This window comes from Gopherus flavomarginatus, chromosome 5 (genome assembly GCF_025201925.1).
Source record: "Gopherus flavomarginatus isolate rGopFla2 chromosome 5, rGopFla2.mat.asm, whole genome shotgun sequence".
NCBI lineage: Eukaryota > Metazoa > Chordata > Testudines > Testudinidae > Gopherus > Gopherus flavomarginatus.
Window position 1 is genome coordinate 58,117,055 of NC_066621.1, and position 21,475 is coordinate 58,138,529.

General features: G+C 44.0%; 1 protein-coding gene across 5 annotated transcripts in view; it reads right to left on the minus strand.

Moving 5' to 3' along the window:
• The window catches only part of RIC3 (RIC3 acetylcholine receptor chaperone), a 39,502-nt gene extending 25,369 nt beyond the window's left edge, over window positions 1–14,133 (minus strand). For 3 of the 5 annotated variants that reach the window (XM_050954562.1, XM_050954564.1, XM_050954561.1), the window contains exon 1: window positions 13,832–14,090. In XM_050954562.1, coding sequence (XP_050810519.1) covers window positions 13,832–13,967 — 136 coding nt within the window. In that variant the 5' untranslated portion in view covers window positions 13,968–14,090. The other 2 variants (XR_007774603.1, XM_050954563.1) reach the window with 2 other exon arrangements.
• Between the last annotated feature and the right edge of the window lie 7,342 nt (window positions 14,134–21,475).

A 21,475-nucleotide genomic window follows, 5' to 3' on the forward strand; every position in this document is an offset into this window, starting at 1 on the left:
CCGGCGGGAGCGTGGCTGCCCCACAGGCCCTCTCTCTCAGCTGGAGCTCTGACCAGAGCACCGCAAGCCCCACGGCCCCGCTCTCCTGGCTGGAGCTCTGGTTGGAGCGCGACAAGCCCCGCGGTCCTGGCTGGAGCTCAGCCCAGAGCGCAATAAGCCCCGCGGCCCCAGCTGGAGTGCCGCAAACCCTGCGGCCCCACTCTCCTGGCTGGAGCTCCGGGCCCTTTAAATAGCCCCCAGAGCCCTGGGGTAGCAGGGGACTCTGGGGGCTATTTAAAGGGCCAGGGCTACAGCTGCCTCTGCCACCCTGGTTCTTTAAATAGCCACTGGAGCCTCACTGCCCCCATGCATTCCCCAGGGTTCCCACGGCTATTTAAAAGGTCCAGGGCGGGGTAGAAGCAGGGAAGTCATGGGCCCTTTAAATAGCCCCCAGAGCCCTGGGATAGCGAGGAGTTTGGGGGCTTTTTAAAGGGCCGGGGCTCCAGCTGCCTCTGCTGCACCCCCTGCCCTGCCTGCACCAGCCCCGCCTCCCGCTGCCTGCAGCCAGCTCTGCACCCCCTGCCCACAGCCTGCCCCTACCAAACCCCCTGCCCTGTCTCCAGCCAACCCCTGCCACACACCCCTGCGTGAAGCCAGCCAGTCCCATACTCCTGTCTCCAGCCCTGCCAACCCCTGCTGCACACCCCTTGCCCTGCCTGCAGCCAGACGCTACCTTCAGTCAGGCCCTGCCCTGCCTCGAACCAGCCCCATGTCCATTGCTGCCCTGCAGTTCCCAGACCAGTAACCTGCACACCTGCTTCAATGAGGGGGGCAGGAAGCAGCGGGAACCCACAAATGTGCACGCCCCAGGGAGTGGCAGGGACCTACACATGTGAAACGGCAGTCATTAATAACCAATCAACAGCATATATGATGCAATGTACATATACAATTTTATTATTTATATAGTTATGGAAAGTAAATAATACATGGAAGAAATGGAAGGCTTTTTTTTTACACTTTTTTCTTTTTAAGTCATCCCTGCCAGGGCCCCGCTGAAAGTGTTCGAATTGGGCCTCGCACTTCCTAAAGCCGGCCCTGCTGGCACCCTTGTTCATTTCACTCACAGTAGCTGAGGGGAGAGGGTCAAAGGGAGGGTGTGTTTGACCATGGCAGGGGCAGTCCTTTTCTGCCCCCCCCCCCGCCCGGGGATGAGGGGATCTCTCCAATACTAATATACACAACAAATACAAGCATTTGGCTGCACAGCTTAAATCCAGAGCTAATAAAAGCAAGTGGAAGGGGAAAACTCACTGTCACAATGGTTTCTCGGCTCCTTTCTCCCCCTCCTCCAGCCAGGCTGCAGATAAGGCTCTGCATTCCTCCCCCTACACCCCCAGCAGGGGTTCTCCTCTAGGCTCTAGCTTGCAGGAGGGACACTGGCGGAGATGCCTGCTGCTCTTGCCTGCAAAAGAACACTTTAAACTCAGCTCTTCCCTGTGCAGTTCAGTGCCCAGAGTTAGGAGCCATTTCTGGGCATCCTTGTTAATTTCACTCCCAGTTGTTGTTGGGTGTGTGTGACCATGGCAGGGGCAGTTCTTTTCTGCCCGCAGGATGAGGTGATCTCCTAAACACAATGAAAATCAGGAACCATTTCCAAGTTCAAATCTATCCCATTCCCTCCCCAGCAGAGGATCATGGTTGTGATGTCCAAACTGCTTGCAGATCCTCTTTGAAATGTTACTGTTTAAAAAAAACAACACAAAAAACATGGTGAACATGGTGGAAAGATGTGTCATGATGATTAGGGTTTATTTTGGGCAAAGCAATTTTACTAAAGCAACTAAAGATTCACAGGGAAAGCAAATAGCACCCATAGACAAAACCACAAAGGGATTGGAGGGGAAAACTGAATATTCAGGGAAATTATTGTGCCTCCTTTGAAAGAAATAGTAGCTTTCATTCCAATCTATCCTCTTTATAAATTGATTTAAACACCTGAAATGTCCTTAGGACATCTGGTGCAATCTCAGATCTCTTCGTTTTGTCCTGCCTGCAGCGTGCAGAGTCTGAAATTGACAAAACTTTCTCTAAATATCTTGTATATTTCATGAAGGCTATTCCAGTTGTCCTTCATTCACCCCTGACTCCCCCCCCCACCCTCCCCCCAGCTCCCTCCCTGGCTGGCTGTGGTTTATGCCTTGGTTACTTACTCCTTGGCAAACCCAGCCCAGCGGCACCTGCTGGCTCTCTGCAGGCAGCAGCCCACAGGGGCCAGTTGCTGAGGTCGCTGCTAGTTGGTGGCAGGCTGCAGCTGCATTGTTTGTGACACATTCATACACATACATACAGTCAGAGGTGAAAGTAAGCCGGTCTGGTCCAGTACGGCATACCGGCAAGAGCAATATGCCGTGCTGGACCGCATCGACTTCACGGCGGGGATTGAAAGGGCTCAGAGCTCCCCGCTGCTGCGGGCAGCCCAGAGCCCTTTAAATCCTGGCCGCGGCTCTGGTGGCTGGGCTGAGGCAGGGATTTAAAGGGCTCAAAGATCCCCGCGGCTGCGGGCAGCCCAGAGCCCTTTGAATCCCGGCCACGACTCTGGCGCCTGGGCTGCGGCCAGGATTTAAAGGGTTCTGGGCTGCCCGCAGCAGCGGGGAGCTCTGAGCCCTTTCAATCCCCGCCATGGAAGTCGATGCAGTCCAGCACGGCATACTGACTGTTGCTGGTATGCCGTACCGGACCAGACCGGCTTACTTTCACCTCTGACTGTATGTATGTGTATGTGTATGAATGTGTCACAAACAATGTAGCTGCAGCCTGCCACCGACCAGCAGCGACCCCAGCAACCAGCCCCTGTGGGCTGCTGCCTGCAGAGAGCCAGCAGATGCCGCTGGGCTGGGTCTGCCAAGGAGTAAGTAACCAAGGCAAAAACCGCAGCCAGCCAGGGAGGGAGCCGGGGGGAGGGCGAGGGGGGGGGGAAGTCGGGGTGAATGAAGGACAACTGGAATAGCCTTCATGAAATATACAAGATATTTAGAGAAAGTTCTGTCAATTTCAGCCTCTGCACTCTGCAGGCAGGACAAAATGAAGAGATCTGAGATTGCTTCGGGCTTCCCTCAGCAGCAGGAGCTCTGGGCCCTTTAAATCCCTGGCCCAGCCCCGCAAAGCTTGGGGTTCCCCCTGGTGGCCAGAGCCCTGGGCCCTTTAATTTGCACCTGAGCCCCGGGGGGGGCTGCCAGCCACCTCTGGAACTGGGAGGCCCTGGTTCATTTAAAGGCTCTGGGTCTCCCAGCCACAACTGGTTCCCCAGGGCCTTTAAATCTTGAGAGGCTATGCCTCTTCCAGATGATGCCACGCCCCCCCCCCCTTTAGGACTCCAGAGGTAGTGGTAAATCCTGTAAATTACTTTCACCCCTGGGTGAAGGAGACAGAAATATGTGACAGAAAGAACTGTTTTAAATTGATGAGTTTTCTACATCTTCCATGAAACATCAGCCACCCTTTAAAATCTTAAATTTACATAAAGAAATAAACTTAGAGCTAAAGGGACATGGTCAACTTGATATCTAGTCATTTACAGAAAACAGAGTTGAAGTAGCTTCTGATATTATGCTTGCCCCTGAGTTTCACTGCCAATTTTTGTAATTTGGCACTATTTTCTTAGTTTTTTTAAAAAAACACTTCCCCATCCCTTTCCCTTACTTTGTGAGGACACCTCCCCCTTCCCCCGCCCCACACAGAGACAAACAACAGAGGAAATTGACTACACAGGAGAAAGTGAAATGATGGAGTTCAAAGTGCTGTCAAAACCACAGTCAATAAAGGGAAACAGACAGATTTTTTTCCGCCTCCAATCTCTTTCAGCTCTAGTAAACTTTGGTGCCAATAGTAGGTAAAAAAGTAATGAAAAGTAGTTTTAAAAAGCAATTTTCACAAATATGTAATATAAAACATTATTTCATATTTGGTATTAGTTGCTCATAAAAGACTGTGTTTCCCTATTAAGCCCGTGGTGGCAGGACAAAGAGAAAAATACAAACACATAAGTATGTTATGTGGCTGCTCATCACAAAGAGAAAAAAACTTTGAAAAATATCTTGAGTTTTTAAAAAATTAAATTTGCCTAAAGCCAATATTTCAGCCCAATGCCACTTGAAACAGTTCCCTAAAAACCCGCTGATTGTGAAAATTACAACACACACTCATAAACAGATGCTAGTATCAGTTTTCAGTGATGTGAGTATGTCATGTGAAGTTAGTTAATGCTTGTAAACGATACCTGGTTGATATCCCTAGAAAATGAAATCCTCTAGCCACAGTGTATCCCATAATGCTTTATGGGAATATGACAACTGGAGTATGTTTTATGCTACATGTTCTATGTAATTTTTCTATGTAAAGATTGTGGTCTACTGAATCTATTCATCTTATTTGTACACCTATATCATTTTTGTACTTGAAGTTATGAATATTGGCTGTATACTTGTTTGATTTCTAAGTAAGCTTTGTAAGGCATGTGGTCAGTTTCTTTAGAAAGGAATTTGCAAAGTTAAGCACCCAATCAAGAAGCACTTGAAGAACAATGGATCTTGGAATGCTCCAATTCACATAAGAAGTCTACTTGAGGATGTTCAAGGAAGCATGTGAACCATGGCTGCTACCTGTAGTTCTGAGTCATGCATGGACATGTGACTTGCCCATGAGATGCCAAAACTCTATCTTAGAGCTAGACTTTGCATAGGAGTGAGAAGGGGGTTGCCATCCACAAGAGAAAGTCTATTTAAACCCCTGGGAGACCCCTCCATGTTGTCTTCAGATGGCTAAAGAAAGAGCCTCTCCACCCCCAAGGATACCTGAAAGGAACTGGAACAAAGGACGGTAACTACAGGAGGTGTGAGTGATTGCTGGATCCAGACTAGAAGGAGACTAGTCTGTAAAAGGAAGCTTACTGGGTGAGATTTTTCTTTGTATTCAGTTTCTTAGACATAGACTTGCGTGTTGTATTTTATTTTACTTGGTAATTCACTTTGTTCTGTTACTACTTGGACCCACTTAAATCCTACTTTCTGCATTTAGTAAAACCACTCTTTACTTATTAATTAACCTAGAGTATGTATTCATAGAATCATAGATTATTAGGGTTGGAAGGGACCTCAGGAGGTCATCTAGTCCAACCTCCTGCTCAAAGCAGAACTAATCCCCAACAAAATCCCCAAATGGCTCCCTCAAGGATCAAACTCACAACCCCAGGTTTAGAGGGGGGCCAACGCTCAAACCACTGAGCTATCCCTCTCTCTAGCAGTGTTATAGAGGATGAACAATTTATAAGTTTACCCTGTATAAGCATTATATAGGGTAAAACAGATTTATTTGAAGTTTGGACCCCACTGTAATTCAGACCCTGGGGCTGTGTTGGAGCAGATGGGCGTGTCTGGCTCAGCAAAACAAGGTGCTGGGGTCCTGAGCTGGCAGGGAAAGCAAGGGTAGAAGTAGTCTTGGCACATCAGTCTGGCAGTTCCCAAGGGGGTTTCTGTGATCCAACCCGTCACACACACAACAGCTACAACTTATGCGCTTCCAGCATGAGCTTCGTCACCCAGCTCTGCCATTGGATGTAGTTCAGTTTCCATACTCATTCACTCCTTGACCTCTCTGTGGAGGCGATCAACAAGATTACTAATTGATACCATTGTACTGGGGCTTATGATATGGACAGTCATCCAGGGACAACTGGACTGAGACCACCAGATTTCACAGAGGCTGCTGAGCATCCATCAGACAGTAAAATTTAAATTCACTATTGTCCTGGGCTGGATGCAAATTGACGTTTGGTGAAGGGTTCCAGATTTCATTACCTGCAATGGGTCATTCTGGTTACCCTATTCACATGTTACTATTCACTCATTACATGTTACTTTAATTTCTCCAAGTTCCTTTATGCCACCCAAGAGGGTGAATGTTTATTATTATTATTTGCATTCCCCCAACAGCATGCTAGGTGATTTACAAAAAAAAAAAAAACATACAAAAGATTGCTGCCTTGAGAGCCTGCAAATCCAAAGAGATGGTGTATGAATGACAGGGCGGTGAAGATGAATATAAAGCAGGTCTGCAGACTGATAAGCATACATCTTTTTAGTGCCACAACTTTGTCTGGATTTATCTTTATCTTCTTTTACTCTCTCAATACTACATATTATTTTGTATACTTTGTCAGGTCTCCTTTCTAAACTAGCATCTCAATCTTTTCAAGCTCTCTTCAGATGGAAGTTCTTTACAACTCTAATATTTTTCATTGTCTTTGAAACTCCACCCCCCCACACAATTTTTGCAACACCTGTTCTGAGAGAGGTGACCATAACAAAGCCAACAGCCTGTGTAATGTTGTATCACTAGTTTATCTAATAGTATTATAACATTGTCAGTATTTCCCTGAGTGGTTACACTTAGTTTAGAACCCAGCACCACGTAGGAGTAGTGGGGTCCTCTGCGCCAACCAAGTTCAGAAATGATGCACTAAGTGGTGTTAGTGTAACACCTGGACAGACTCCCTTAGATTCACTAGATGTATTTTCACCTCTTTTGTGCCAAGAGTCAGTATCCTCACATCACCATATGGTGGGATTAAATCCCCTACTCCAAAAGGTTCATATCTTTCCAGATTAGCACCCAGCAAGGAGGATACCAGAATAGCCTTTGATAGCTAGTCTTAGTTTGCAGGTACCAGGCAATAAAAGACTTCTGCCCTCCAGGACCAAAACATTCTTAGAATAGTGTGACGTTACATTCCATATTCTTAATGGAAATATGCTTATGATATGGATATGGTATAACAGACATTTTATGCAAGATGGGTCTTGTAAGGTATAATCGGAAAGGTTATAATTTACTGAATGTGATTATCCAATTTATAGGCATGCATCATTTCTGTATCTAAAGTTAGGAATATGGACTATGTAACAATTACAACTGTGTGTTTACTTGGGAGACACCCACTAAACAATAGGCCATCAGCCTTGTTGGGCCATTAGGAAGAAACAATAAGACTTTGAAGATACTAATCTCTCTCCTTCCTGAGAGGCATCTTGGGACATAGCTATGACACTACTAAGTCAGGTGGTCCAACTGACTTAGTAGTGTCATACTACTAGTGTCAGGTGGTCCAGCTATCAGCTGATACTAAACACCATCTTGGACGTCTAGTAATTTTCTATTAAAAGGAGGGGGAGGTCAAGACTGGGAAACAAAAGATTCCCACCTTATGTAAATCTTATTCAAGGCCGGGTAGTAAGGCAAACAGGACTCTTCTCCATTGCCTTCCTACCCAAGAAGAAAGACTGCTGGAAGTACCTGAAGAGACAAAGGAGTTGAGTGGCAGGAAAGGCAAGGGCTGTAAAGGGAAATAACTGGAACTCTAAGCTACAGAAACTCTGCAACTTGCCTAAAACAACATTTAGGGTGAGAAATTACTTCTTGAAACCAGTCTCTTTAAGATCTTACGCTTAGTATGTGTGTTTTGTTTTATTGGCTTAGTAATCTGCTTTGTTCTGTTTGCTATCCCTTATCATCACTTAAAATCTGCCTTTTTTTGTTAATAAACTTGTTTTGTTTAGTATTAAACCCAGTTTGTGCAATTTCTAACTGCGGGCAAGAAGTTGGGCACATCTTCCTCCACATTGAGGGAGGGGGCAAATTTATGAGCTTACATTGTATAGATTTCTGTACAGCACAAGACAATATTATTTTGAATGTACTTTCCAGAGGGGAGCTGTACTTGAGTTCTAGGTAATTTCTCAGAGAGCTGTTTGCAGACTCTGTGTGATTCTGCAGCTGGTGCATTCTTTCCTGTGTGGGTGTGTGTGCATCGCCAGAGGCCAGAGAGCCTAATTCAGCAAAACAGGGAGAGGGAGCCCAGGCTAGTGGAACAGGCAGGCTCAGTGAAATCCCAGTGCATCAGGTGGCATCCCAGAAGGGGAGAGGGGTCGCATCCCAGAAAGGGAGGAGGGGAGCATCCCATCACAAATAGTCTATTACAATTTTTTTTAAACCAGAAGTTATTAAACTGTCTTCCTTCTCTTTCAACTTGAGCTAATTGAATAGTCTGCCTCAGTAAGATGATGTGACACCATCCTCTTCCCTCCTGCCCCTAACCAAAATACAAATCCTGATAGAACTCAGATCCACATTCCTGTTCTGTCCCCTTTGCTACCTGAGTAATACTGCAGGATCTAGTCCCCAATACTGGTAGTAAGTACTGCTTCTATAGGTCCCTTCAACGCTTTGAGAAGGGGAAAGTACTATTTCATGGTAGGCTTTATGCAACTTTTTCTAAAGCTTAAAAATATCATGCCATGGCCCTTTTAAATGGTTTTCTAACTCATTCCTGACTAAGACTGTTACTCTCCTGCAGAGATGAATACCAGGTATGGAAGCCTCACACCACTCCTTGAATGTCTTTGCAGTTTAGTTACCCTAAATCAGAACTTCAGTTACATAATCATAAATACATCACATCACCTTTCATACTAGCTAAAATTAGATAGTAAGGGCAAGCTCCCATTAACCCTGTTAACTTTAGTGGGGCTACAGATTCAAATAAAAGAGGCAAGTGTCAAACAGACATTTGCACTGTATTCCTGTGTGTTAAGAGGTTGAGTTTTCTCTAGAGTGTAGGTGAAATCCTATTTAGAAATTCGACAGCATGTCATAATCACAGCGTTTATTCATCCTAAAACTGATTAAAGGAAGTTTTAAACAATCTACTCTAATTTAAATGTGATTAAGGAAAAGGATACAATAATCCACTTCAAACTCCAAGTGATAACATTCAGAGCACAGTAACAGCTACTTCTGTAAGGATATTGCATGTGGTACAGCTAGCGAGACTCTTTTATTGAGTGTTACTATACCCAGCTTGACTATTTATCAATATCTACACATTTTATTTCTCACTGAGATTAAACTGCTTAAATCATAAAAATGGATTTAAGGTGTAATACAGGATTCGTCCGTAGCTGGCTAGCTGCAAAGTCTTGACTTTTGATATCAATGGGACACACAGGAAGTATATATAACCCACTGTCACATTAAATTTGTAATCCACCTATACAGACCTCTATAATACTTATATGGCTTCATTACAGTAGTATCTGAGAGCTCACAATCTTTAACTTATTTATCCTCAAACACCGGTGAGGCAGGAAGGTACCGTAATATTATTCTCTTTTTACAAATCAGGAACTGAGGTACACAGAGGCTAAGTGACTTGCCTACAATGACACAGGAAGTCTGTGGCAGAGCACAGAAATGAACCCAGGCTAGCGTCCTAACCACTCCACAAACCGTGAACAACCAAACAGCACTAGTTACACACACGATGCAGCACCTGGGGTAAAAAGCCTAGGAGTCAGAAGACATAGGGTCTGGTCACAGTTCTGCCACTGGCTTACTGTGTGGCACTAGTCAGATCACTTCCCACCTGTGTTTCAGTTTTCTAATATAAACTTGGCTTACTTTTGTAAAGTGCTTTGAGTTCTAAGGACAGAAAGCATTATATAAATGCTAGTTGTTAAGTGAGCCTAATATTAAACTCCAAACAATTCATTTAAAAACATAAATGAGATTTTTATGTTTAACTTTTAACTATTAACTTCTGAAACGTAAAATAATAAAATAAAAACTCTTCTATATTAATCAAAATATACAAGGTAAAGTTTGGTTTTTTTATATAACTTTCCAGCTATCTTAAAAGTGGCTTCATGATAAATGTCAAGTCCCATGCATAACACAGAAGATCTAGAACAAACCATGAAGGAAGCACCTACTCCGTCAGACGTTCTGCCACTAAATTGCAAGAATAGCAGTGAGATACAAAAACATCCTTGACTTTAGAAATGCAAATACTAGTATCATAAGAAATCTATCTTAAAATTATACTTATGACACTTCATAATTATGGGTTGCATTGGTACAATTTATTCCTTTCCTTTGAGCTTTTCATTATAGGGAGTAAAAAGAGAACTGTTTTTCAGACAATCATTGAAATTAGGAATTAAAAAAAAAAAAATCAGATCACTCAATACATCTCCTTCCCATTTCCTACAATATATTTTCTCATGTTTTCTCCAGTCCAGTTTTATATGTTATAAGCCAGGGTGCTTCTATCGCTTGCTTCTGAGTGACCATTCTACAAGTTAATGCACCTCACTAAAAACTAATGCAGGTTTTCCTGATATTTAATCTAAATTTTTCCTCCAGCCACCAAATCATTTTTATTGTTTTTCTCTGAATGCTCGCTAGTTTGCCAATATCTTTCTACTGGGAACTGAATGCATCATTCCAGGCACAGTCAAATAAAACAAAGATCATACCTCTACCTATAGGAGCCCAAATTATGTTAACCTTTTTCAAGCCACCTTACGTTAGGAGCTTATGTTTAAATCACTGATCATTAACAGGCCTCTATTTTCTAGGTTTTCAGTTCCCATTAGATCTGTTTTGATTATTTTTCTTCACATGTGTTAGTTTACATTTTCCCCCCAGTATGACTTGTTTTATTTTCTTGACACACTTTATGTCACTTGAGCTATTGCTAATTATTAAGGCAATGGTGAAGGCACAACTATAAATGCTTTTGGTATGACCAAGTGGTGTAATTTCTTCTAAGAATGTACTAGACACGGTATATATTTCTTATATAAACTCGGCTTAGGACTGCTTTTTAGGGAAGGGTTCTTGCTGTATTCTTAAAAGTTTAAAGTTGAAAAAACCCACATTAAGCTGTTTTAGGAATACACATATTATAAAATTATGTAGCCAAATGACAATGCACACATTTTATAAGATCAAACAAAAATTAAACACTGCAAGGAGCGGGAGCAGGGGGAGAGAAGATGTAAAGGACGAGATAGTTACCGTTAACAGAAAAGTTCTCAGTACGTGGAACCTCCCTGACTGAAGGAAATTCAAATGCTAATTGTCAAGATCCAGTTGCTCAAAAGACTGATTTAAAGTAGAATCTGTTGTACACTCAAAATACAGGTGAATGATTTTGATTTTATTATTATTCAGAATTTTTAATACAGAACTAGTTGCAAATTAACTGCAAATCCATTGCTCAGGAATATTTTTTGCCACTCAGACGCAAAGTGTGTGTGGTTTTTTTTTTAAATAACAGTGAATAAAAGGGACCAATGTTATAAAATACACAGGATGCACTGCTGAAGACTATATTTTAAAGTACTTTTTTTAAGTGTCAGTATAGGCTTTATTCCTCTCCTCTGAGCAATAACTTATTTCAAATGCTTAAAAATATTTGAAGATTGTACATAATGTAAACAGGCACTGCCAATTTAAGTAGATACAAGAGTTTTCCAAAATAAAGTTAAAGTAGCCTTTTGCATAATAGCATAGTAGACATTAAAGATACGTCACCACTGCTCCTTAACTCCTACAGTAGTGTGTTTTACTGCTTTCTTAAATGAAAAAAAACTTCTGAACACTGCTTTGCTGTTACAGTAGTTGACATACCCACTAAGTTATAGACTTGTATGATAAATCTCTTTTGGACAATGTCTGATTCTAACAAACAGCAGAAAACTTTAAGCATACTTTATTCAGACTAGAGTTGAGGCATTTGCTTTATGTTTAAAAATGACATCTGATTGAATTTATAGGGCATTTGAACAAATTGATATTGTACTTACTTTTTAAGAGGACAACTAGTGACAAGAAAATGAATCACAGCTGTTTAATCAAGATTTACTTCATTTTTTATGGAAAAATAAAGTTTAGTCTGTGTAACTGTAATGAAACCACTGCCATCAAATTGAAAAATGAACTATAAACTTAAACTGAAGTTGTACAGCTGACAGAGGTTACATCCTCATCAGAGTAAGGCATCTGTGGTCAGTCCTTGAGGCTGATGAGCACTGCCCCTGATCTACCAACACACGAACTCAAGCTTAACTTAAGCATGAGAGTGGCCCTACTGAAGTCAAGTGCTTAGTGCTTTGATGGACTGGGGGCAGACAGCTCAGCATCTCAAGTCCTTAACGTGCTACCAAAAAACCTAATACTAGACATATAAGCACATTCTTTCTGCCTTCCATGTTGAAAGTGAGATGACAAAACTACATACAAAAAAAGCTTGTAAATCTGTACTGAAGTCATTTGAAAATATGAATATTTGCAACAAGTTTGGATTTGTGTACCTTTACTATATAAACACTATGTTAGTCGTCCGGATGCAAAATGAGGTCTTCTAGCAAGTTTGCCTTTATAAGAACGTCTTTCAGTTGCTTACAAACGTTATCCCAGGGAGAGTAGAGTTAGTAAGATTATTTAACTATATGAGCCTATCGATGCCACAGAACTAGAAGAAAATGGAATTTATCAAAGGTGGTGTACAATGAAATCACCTTATTAAATCCCCATTCCTGCAATTAGATCTGCTAGCATGGATTCCTGCCCCCTTGCAGAGCCCCACTGATGAAGATAGGACTGTGCACAAGGGGCCTCTCTAGTGGATTATGATTGCATAGTAAGGGGCAAAGAGGTGAATGTACCTCAATTAGCACAACATTAAAAAAAATAATTTCTTACTGTACATAAATAATCCTAACTATATGTCATGTAAAATGTGTTAAGAAAACCTGATATATTGGTAACAAAATCAGAAATAATATTGGAGTAGGAAACTAAACAATGTAGATGATTTAAATGAACTTTTATTTCATGACACTTCAAAAGCAAAATGTTAAAACGTAAGAAAATGTCTTTCAAATAAATGACAGAACATAATGAATAAAGGATACTGTAATTTGATCTCCCTTTACATAACTCAGACAAAATTTACTACACACATTAAAAAATAAAACTCAAATGAAACTTGAGAGTTTTGATTAAAAGGTTTTTGTGAAAGAATAAATGTAAATCATGTCAGAGATGGGAACACTGAGCTACTACTCCGCCTCTGAAATTCCACGGTATACAAAAGATCTCTGAAATGAGAACAAGAACAGGTGAGATGGAAAAACATTTGGGTGAACTATAGAATACTTTTCATTCCAGAAGCCACCAACGCATTTTATACAAGCATTGCACAAACACCACCGTCAAAATGAAAGCTGTAACCTTGGGAGAGCAGAGCTGCAGCCAAACAGACACTACACAATACTAGGGGGGGATTTTTGGCCAGGCAAACATATTCTTACAAAATAGTTCAATGAAATCATCATTTCAACTTGCAAAGCTGCAGATCCCATAGTACTTTACACCCATAAGTGAGAAACGCAAAATATTAATATGGCTCTATGCCTACCTATAGTAGTATTTTAAACATGGTACCTAAGCTTCTATTACTACCAGCTAATGCAAAATGCTGGATGAGAATTTTGGAATTATAAACATCATCCACTGAAATGCACAAAACGCCTTGGGACAGGCTTTTTGCCATGTTTGTGCAGCACCTAGCACAACAGGGCCTTCGTCCAAGACTAGGGCTCTTAAGCGGTAGGTAACACAACTAATAAAATGCTGCCAATTGTGGCTGGGGCCGAGATCTGGCTAGTCCCAGTTTAAGTGGGTTTCCCTGTGGTCAGATTCAAACAGGGGGGCTTCGTGCTGGGCTCAGACACCGCAAACCTCAGACCCCTGCTCCGTCCCCTCTGCACACAGGGACCTAGAGCGGGCCGCCCACCCCTGCACCCAAGAGCGAGGGGCCCTCGGCGAGGAAGGGGTGCGTACCCCGGGGCGGGGGTGAGGGGGACCAGCCCAGGCGTAGGGGTAGGATGGGATTGGCCGCCACGTCCCTGGAGGGGGCGAGGGGCCAGGCCCCGGGGTGGCCTCTTACCCTCGGGCGGGGTAGGCGGCGCGGTGCCGGGCTCCTGCCTCCCGCCCCGGGACAGGAAGGTCCTAGGCAGGAGCAGGGAGACGCACAGCACCAGGCAGGAGACCATCGCCACCTTCCGGAGGGCCGGATACGCCATGGCCGCCCCCAACGGCCGCACGCGCCAGAGAGAGCCCGGCCTCCCCTCAACCGACCGGAAACCACGCACCGCAACGGGAACCGGCAGCGGGCTCCTAGGCTAACAGCCGGGCTGTGGCCCCTGACGTACTTCCGGCGCGTGCTGCCTGGGGAAGGTGCAAGCTCAGACTCCGCCTTCCTCGCAAGTGGCTGATCATCGAGCGGGTCCGAGCGGTGGGAGCATGCGCACTAGCGACGGCTGGGCTGGTGCCGTCTGCTGCCTTGACTGGCTCGGGTCAGCCTCTGCTGTTTCCCGAGCCGGGGCGGGGAGTAGAGCCAGGCATAGGCGGCGCGCACCTGCACCGGCCGTGCGAGCCGAGCCCGCCGAGGGGGCTCAGCTCCACCCAGCCTGGGGAAGGCGGAGTTCCCAGTTTCTTCGGAAGGGTCTTCTCCCGTTAGCGAGCGTCCCTAGCCAGACAGCATCTCCCTAGAGACCAGGGCACCGTGTGCTGCCCGCAGCCTCGCCGCCCTTTAAAAACTGATCGGCTGGGGCCTAGATAGGTGCGGGCGGGGGGTGGGGAAGTGGCATCGCGTTTGGGTCACTCACTGGAGTAAAACTCGTCACTTTGCTGCTAAATCCCCTTCTGGGGCAACAGCAAGGGGAACCTTGTGGAGTTTTCCTTATCCTACAGGCTTTACCCCAGGAATGAGTGATCCAGTCACTCCGTGTAACTGGCATGTAAGGTTAATGCATTATCATAGGCTAATAAGCATCCTTATTATGCCGAATAGCCTATCTAGATATGTAATTTTTTTTCACTATACGCTTTTCCTCACTCCCACCCAGAGGTTTGATTCTGCACCCTATGCTAAGAAAGGCAGCAGGATGGTGTATGTGCAACGCTACTGGAGTGCATACAGGTCTTAGCAACACATTAAGAACAAAATGCAAAGGGGAAACAGTGCTTTTCAGCAACTAATAACTTAGCCTAACCTAAATTATTCTTTATGAGGATAACAAAAGTCACCTCCCTGACCCTAATAGTGTCCCTCTGCTAAATTTCAAAGAGCTGCTGCAGACACTGGAAGTATTAGATTAAAAAAAAAAAGAAATTATAATGGGAGATGATAGGCAGCCTAACTGTGGGGTCACTGCTGCACCCCCTATAATATATGTAAGAGAGCACATGATGGTGGGGGGTCTGGCCTGAAGATTTTATTGGCAGTTGTGGTTTACAACTTGTTAGTAACCTCACCTTCCCAGGGAAGGCGAGAATGGCACACACCCTTAATGACAGTGAGCATTTAAAAACCATTACAGTACTTTTTTTGTATCCTTCTATTTATAATGCCAAATTTGGTCAGTAGCAGAATCCAAGTGTACAGACCTCAAGGAGAAATATCTTACAACACAGCTTTGTAGAAATGGTTAGCAACACAGATAAGTCACAAAACAAAGGATTCTAGCATGTTCCAAACACCATTGTCATTTGTACCTCTGCCAACTCATCTCTTTGGGCTGTTTGTGTGAAGTTACCTTAGGCCATGGCTACACTGGCGCTTTACAATGCTGCAACTTTCACGCTCAGGAGTGTGAAAAAACACCTCCCTGAGCGCTGCAAGATACAGCGCTGTAAAGCCTCAGTGTAATCAGTGCGCTGCAAGCTACACCCATAGAGGATGTGGTTTACGTGCAGCGCTGGGACCACACTCACACTTCAAAGCGCTGCCGCCGCAGCGTTTTGAAGTTTCAAGTGTAGCCATACCTTTACAAACAGATGACCTGTCAATTAAGTGGGTTAAGAGATTTATTGAAAACAGAGGAAGGGATAGTAAAACAGAAGTGGTTTGCATATCATCTAGATATACACATCTCATAAGCTTGGAATGTCCAAGGTACAGCAAGAAAATCATTTATTAAATATATATTTCTGGCTATTTGCTCCTCAACCCGCTGCAGTCTTATTTTGGCTGTCCAAAAGAGCTTTCCAGACCTGCTTGTCAAGTTCATTGATCCAGGTCAGATCCCTGGTGAGTGAGTTTCTCATCAGATTGAGAGAATAAACATTTTCACAATTAATGACTGAAATCAGGGGTGCCATCTGGAAAAAATGCAAGGTAATACAATGACCATTCCCTTCATTCTGGTAACATCCCTTATCTTCCTGGCTTCCAGTTAAGTATTTCAAAGAACACTTTGCAACTCTTTACTTTAGCCATGTTCACTAGTCAAAACAGGTGGGATTCTAAGGCCACGTCCAGACTAGGGTATTAAAATCGATTTTAGATACGCAACTTCAGCTACGTGAATAACGTAGCTGAAGTCGAATTTCTAAAATCGAGGTACTCACCCGTCCAGACGGCGCGGCATCGATGTCCGCGGATCTCCGTGTCGATTCCGGAACTCAGTTCGGGTTGATGGAGTTCCGGAATCGATGTAAGCGCGCTCGGGGATCGATACATCGCGTCCAGACTAGACGCGATATATCGATCCCCGAGCAATCGATTTTAACCTGCCGATGCCGCGGGTTAGTCTGGACGTGGGCTGAGGTAATATCCATTGTCCTTGGCAATAGATGTTACATCATGCCTTCTGTCTAGCTGATTCCAGTCTGTATAGTGGCCTCTCCAAGTGACAAGAATAGATTTTTCTTGCTATAAATCCATCAGATATATTTACTGTGAAACATTGTGGACAAACCCCAGAGCCTCTGTCAGTATGATACAATAGTATGGTGTTCAGGTCCAATATTTTGTGAGCAAGGCTAGCAAGTGCTCTATCCCTTTGAAAAAGTGAGATTTTTCTCTTTCCAATAGGCACTATAAAACTCATGTTTCTAGTTCTCTGATATGTTGCAGGGGATCAGTACTTAAATCTGTATCTCAGCAAGTTAGAGGGAGAATTATGCATGTCCCTTGACCACCTCCTTTCCATCTGCTGATCCCCATCTCTAAGTCTGGGGAAGAACAATGCAACAGAGGTGACACTCTCCCCTTTTACATCCCCAAGCTAGGATGTAACCAGGTTCCCCCTGGTGCTTCTGGACACAACTCATCCAGCTGCAGATCTCCACTAGTACAGTAACTCCTCGCTTAACGTTATAGTTATGTTCCTGAAAAAATGCAACTTTCAGCAAAACGATGTTAAGCGAATCCAATTTCCCCATAAGAATTAATGTAAATGAGGGGGGAGTGGGTAGGTTCCAGGGAAAAAATTTTCACCAGACAGAAGACATGTAGATATATATAATCACAGAGTATAAGTTTTAAATGAACAATTTAATACTGATACACAGCGGTGATGATTGTGAAGCTTGGTTGAGGTGGTGAAGTCAGAGGGTGGGATATTTCCAAGGGAATGCCTTACTGCTAAATAATGAACTAGCAATTGGCTAGCTCTCAAGGGTTAACTCGTTGTTAATGTACCCTCACACTCTACAAGGCAGCAGGAGTGGAGGGAGGGGAGACAGCATGGGAGACAGACACAGAGACACACACTGTGTGTGTGTGTGTGTGTGTGTGTGTGTGTGTGTGTGTGTGTGTGTGTGTGTGTGTGTGTGTGTGTGTGTGTGAGAGAGATGTGAATTACTCCTTTAAGTACACTGCCTTTTTAAGTAGATCAACAAGTGGAGAATGCAGCTGCTGCCAGGAAGCTTCATCTGTCCTGAGCCCTGTCGTGTCGCCCCCCTGCTCTATGGAAGATGGGGTAAGCTGGGTGCAGGAGCAGGGGGGAGGGGGACACCCTGACATTAGTTCCCCTCTTACCCCTGCACGGCAAGCAGGAGGCTCTGGGGAGGAGCTCCAAGGCAGAGGGCAGGAGCAGCACATGGCAGTGGGGGGAGAGACAGCTGAACTGCTGGCAAGTGATAGCCTGCTGGGCAGCTGCTGCACAGGGAATTTAGGGGAATGGGGAGCTGATAGGCAGGAGCACTGCCAGCTTTTTTGGCGCCCTAAGCAGCGAAAGGTCCTGACCCTGAAATGCTGCCCCCAACAGAGGCGGCGGAAGGTCCCGCCCCCCAAAATATCAATGATGACCGGGGTGACTGAAGATCCAGCCGCCGCGGTCGCTGCCCCCCAAATGTTGGCGCCCTAGGCAACTGCTAGGTCACCTAATGGGTTACACCGGCCCTGCTGATAGGGGGCTGCCGGTCTATGCTATTTCCAAGCCCCAACCAGCCAGCTGCAATGGGCTGCTTCTCCTGCAAGCAGTGGACAAAGCAGGCGGCTGCCAAACGACATTATAAGGGAGCATGGCACAACTTTAAACGAGCATGTTCCTTAATTGATCAGTAACGTAACAACGTTAGCCAAGACAATTTTAACTGAGGAGTTACTGTATGTGTCTGTCCCAACAAGGTCCAGTATTGTGATGCTTTGGCTGGGGCATTTCAGGAACAAAAATAAGCATAACTTAAATCCAGGGTCATCCCACAAACCTTCTGTGGTGCCCCACCCTTGTATTCAAGGCTTGTCTCCCAGTCTTTGCTTTTGTCAATTCTCATCCTAAAATCTCATCATCCCTTCCAGGATAGCCAATCCAGCTGGCAGGCAAGCACCATCTCAGACCTACAACCAAGCTTCTCTCCCACCGAGAGAATTAGAGCTCTGTTCTTCCTGACAGCCCTGAATTAGGGTAGGCTGCCTTCTCTTATCTCCCTGGTCCACACCTCACACTGAGTGCAGGTGTAGCGGGGTGGGGCCAGCTGGGTTTCCCTAACCCTTTCATTACCAGTGGAGAGCCTGTTTGCCTCCTCAACTCGTTCACATTGCTTGTGTGGGGCTTCTCTGGATTGTCACGCAGGGATCTGTGGGTTTTTCATTCCCTCAGCCTTAATACACAGGAGAAATTGTTTGGGTCTCTATAGGATGTAAAGCATTTCTTATGAGCTGATGGGTGTCCTCCACTCTTTTTTCACTTCTGTAGGATTTTAGGGGACACTCAACAGTACTCAAGTGGCTTTGAGCACGTTTCAGGATTGGGCCTTGAGTTCTCTTGTAGAGAAAACAACAGAAGCATCAGTTTTGAGCACACACATAATGTATGTGGACTATATGAGGAAAAACCTAACATTGGTATATCAGCTTGGATAAAAATGTTCTTAATTATTTCAGAATCCAGTAGGCTATCTCGATATTTTTAAAGGATTTTGCAGCAAGTCTGTATTTAAAATTTACTAAGCAGTCAACACTTAATAAGGTTATTGTCACTTATGCATATTCCATTTTTTGATGACAAATACAACAAAGTTCTCAGTAGAATGCCAGTTCAAACTTTCAAAAAACAATGGATCATACTTTTCTGAAGGAAAGGTGCAAGAAGAAAGAGTGCAATAAGATTACAGCAAGGAATAATTTTGGATCCACTATTTAAAATACAGAGTATTGTTCGTGTATTTATGTATTCTGATGTATTTAATCCACTTTGTTACACTTTTTTCATGTTTTTTTCTAACTACACCAAGAAACACTTATTGAAAGGAGTCTACATTATCTATTTCCCCTTAAAATTTCCCATTGCTGTCTAACCCCATTCAGAGCAAATCTTGATGATATAGTGGTTAAAATTCCAGCAGCTGCCTGGGATTTGTCTGCTCACGAATTGTTACTAGCACAGCTAGAGCTGCTACAGCAGAAAAAAAGCAGGAAAAAAAGGCTAATTTAGACAATGTCTTGATTTACAGGGTCCCTCTGGACTGTGTATTTACTGAATCCTTCCCTGAGAGCATTTATTTAAATATAAAGGACAGAACTAGAAATGTGCCAAGCAGCGCTAGAATTGCAAAAAATCTGTCCCAACTACTAAAACTGCCAAAAACTTCCTGGAATATGGTAACTTCCTGGAGTGATTTTTTTCAGGAAGAAGTCTGAAATCTGAAGATTGCAAATAATTTGTAAGCTTGAGCTGCTGTTGTGTAAACCGTCTCACACACTACCTTTCTAATAAACTCTACTCTGCTCTCACTCCTTATTGCTAGGGTGAGAGAGGTTCTATGTTTATATTGGTTCATTCTTACAATCATAAGCAGAAACTGTGTCACATCAAATTAAATGTCATGGTTTTATATTTCCATTATATTTACATTACACTAGATTACTGTAGCTGAATTAGACTATTTTCCACAGGGTCTGGGGTGCAACTGCTGTTTTTAACTCACTTTCCACAAGTAATTGAACTTGAACTGAGGACTGACCTGCTTTCCACTAAGGCACAGTAGACCACTATGAAAGTACAATACTGAAAGATCTCAAGTTACTATAAAAGTAAAATCACAGTGCAAGGACTTCTGAACACTTGGAAACCATTCTAATGGTTCCAGTAATTGTTCTTATACAATGCTTCACATCTAGGGAGAGGGCAGCCTTTAGCTTATTTCCCATTAACGAGAGCCCCTGTGGACTATCTCCTTCAACAGCCCAATAGGTCTTTTACCAATTCTCAATGGCCTTGTCACGTAGTGGGATTCATTCACCACTCTGTGCAGACGTCTTCCTCCCCATGGGACTCTTCTTCACCACTTCCTATGCCCTCAGCAGGTACTGATAAAGGTTTGCAAACCAAAAATGATATGGAGTATCACCTTAGTGATATCACACACAAGCCACATCCCAGATTTTTAAAAATCCCAAGAAAAAATATGACAGAATGTATCGCTCACCACTGTTTTTTGTTGTTTTGGAACAATGAAGAATTTAACACTGGACTGCAGACTCTCTTGATAATAGGAGGGCAGATTCCTTCAGAGGCAGGTGACTGAGGTTAGTATCCTAGCTCGCTCCTCAAAGAGTCTTATGCTTCCAAACAGCATCATCTCTGTCTTCTCTGCATTTAGCTTGAACCAGCTGCTTCACTAATATGCTTTTCTCTTCCAGGCACTATGAAAGTCCATATATGAATATCTGTCCTATTGGCTGAGAAAGAAATGTGGAGCTGGGATTTGTCTTATGATCTCTTGTTGTGGTGGGCACTCACCCATGGAGCACCCCCTTGTGGCCCAGTACGGAACTGCATGATCCATTGCTACCTCAGTTTCCCCAATGGGCTTTCAGTGAGTTCAATTAAGTGTTTACAGACTGAATGGTGCCCTTCCTGGGATCTAATTTATTTAATCAAAGACCAAATAAAACACATGGAAGTCTTCACTTGAGTGTCCTAGCTGGGGGAGGGAGTGGAGGTTAATCTTAGTCTGTTTGCCCCATTTGAGTCCACCCATCTCCTCCATATAGGCTCTTTACCACTAACGCCCTCTCAACCTAGCCCCCACCTGCCTCAGCAAAGGGTTCCTTCTCTGAACTCAGAGCCCCTTCAGAAGTCAAATCACTGCAGCTCTTCTCTGGAACAGTGTATAATTCCTCTGGGATCTGGACCATCAGCTGCTGTCTGGTAAGGTCCTTCTACTGAGACTAGGTCTCCTATGGGCTTGGCACTTGTAACTCTCCCCTTTCAGAACCTCTTAACTCTAGGAGTATAAGTTCCTGGATTCGCTTTCCTGGTGAGCTCGCTAGCCAGTTCCCCGAGAAGTCCCTTTCCTG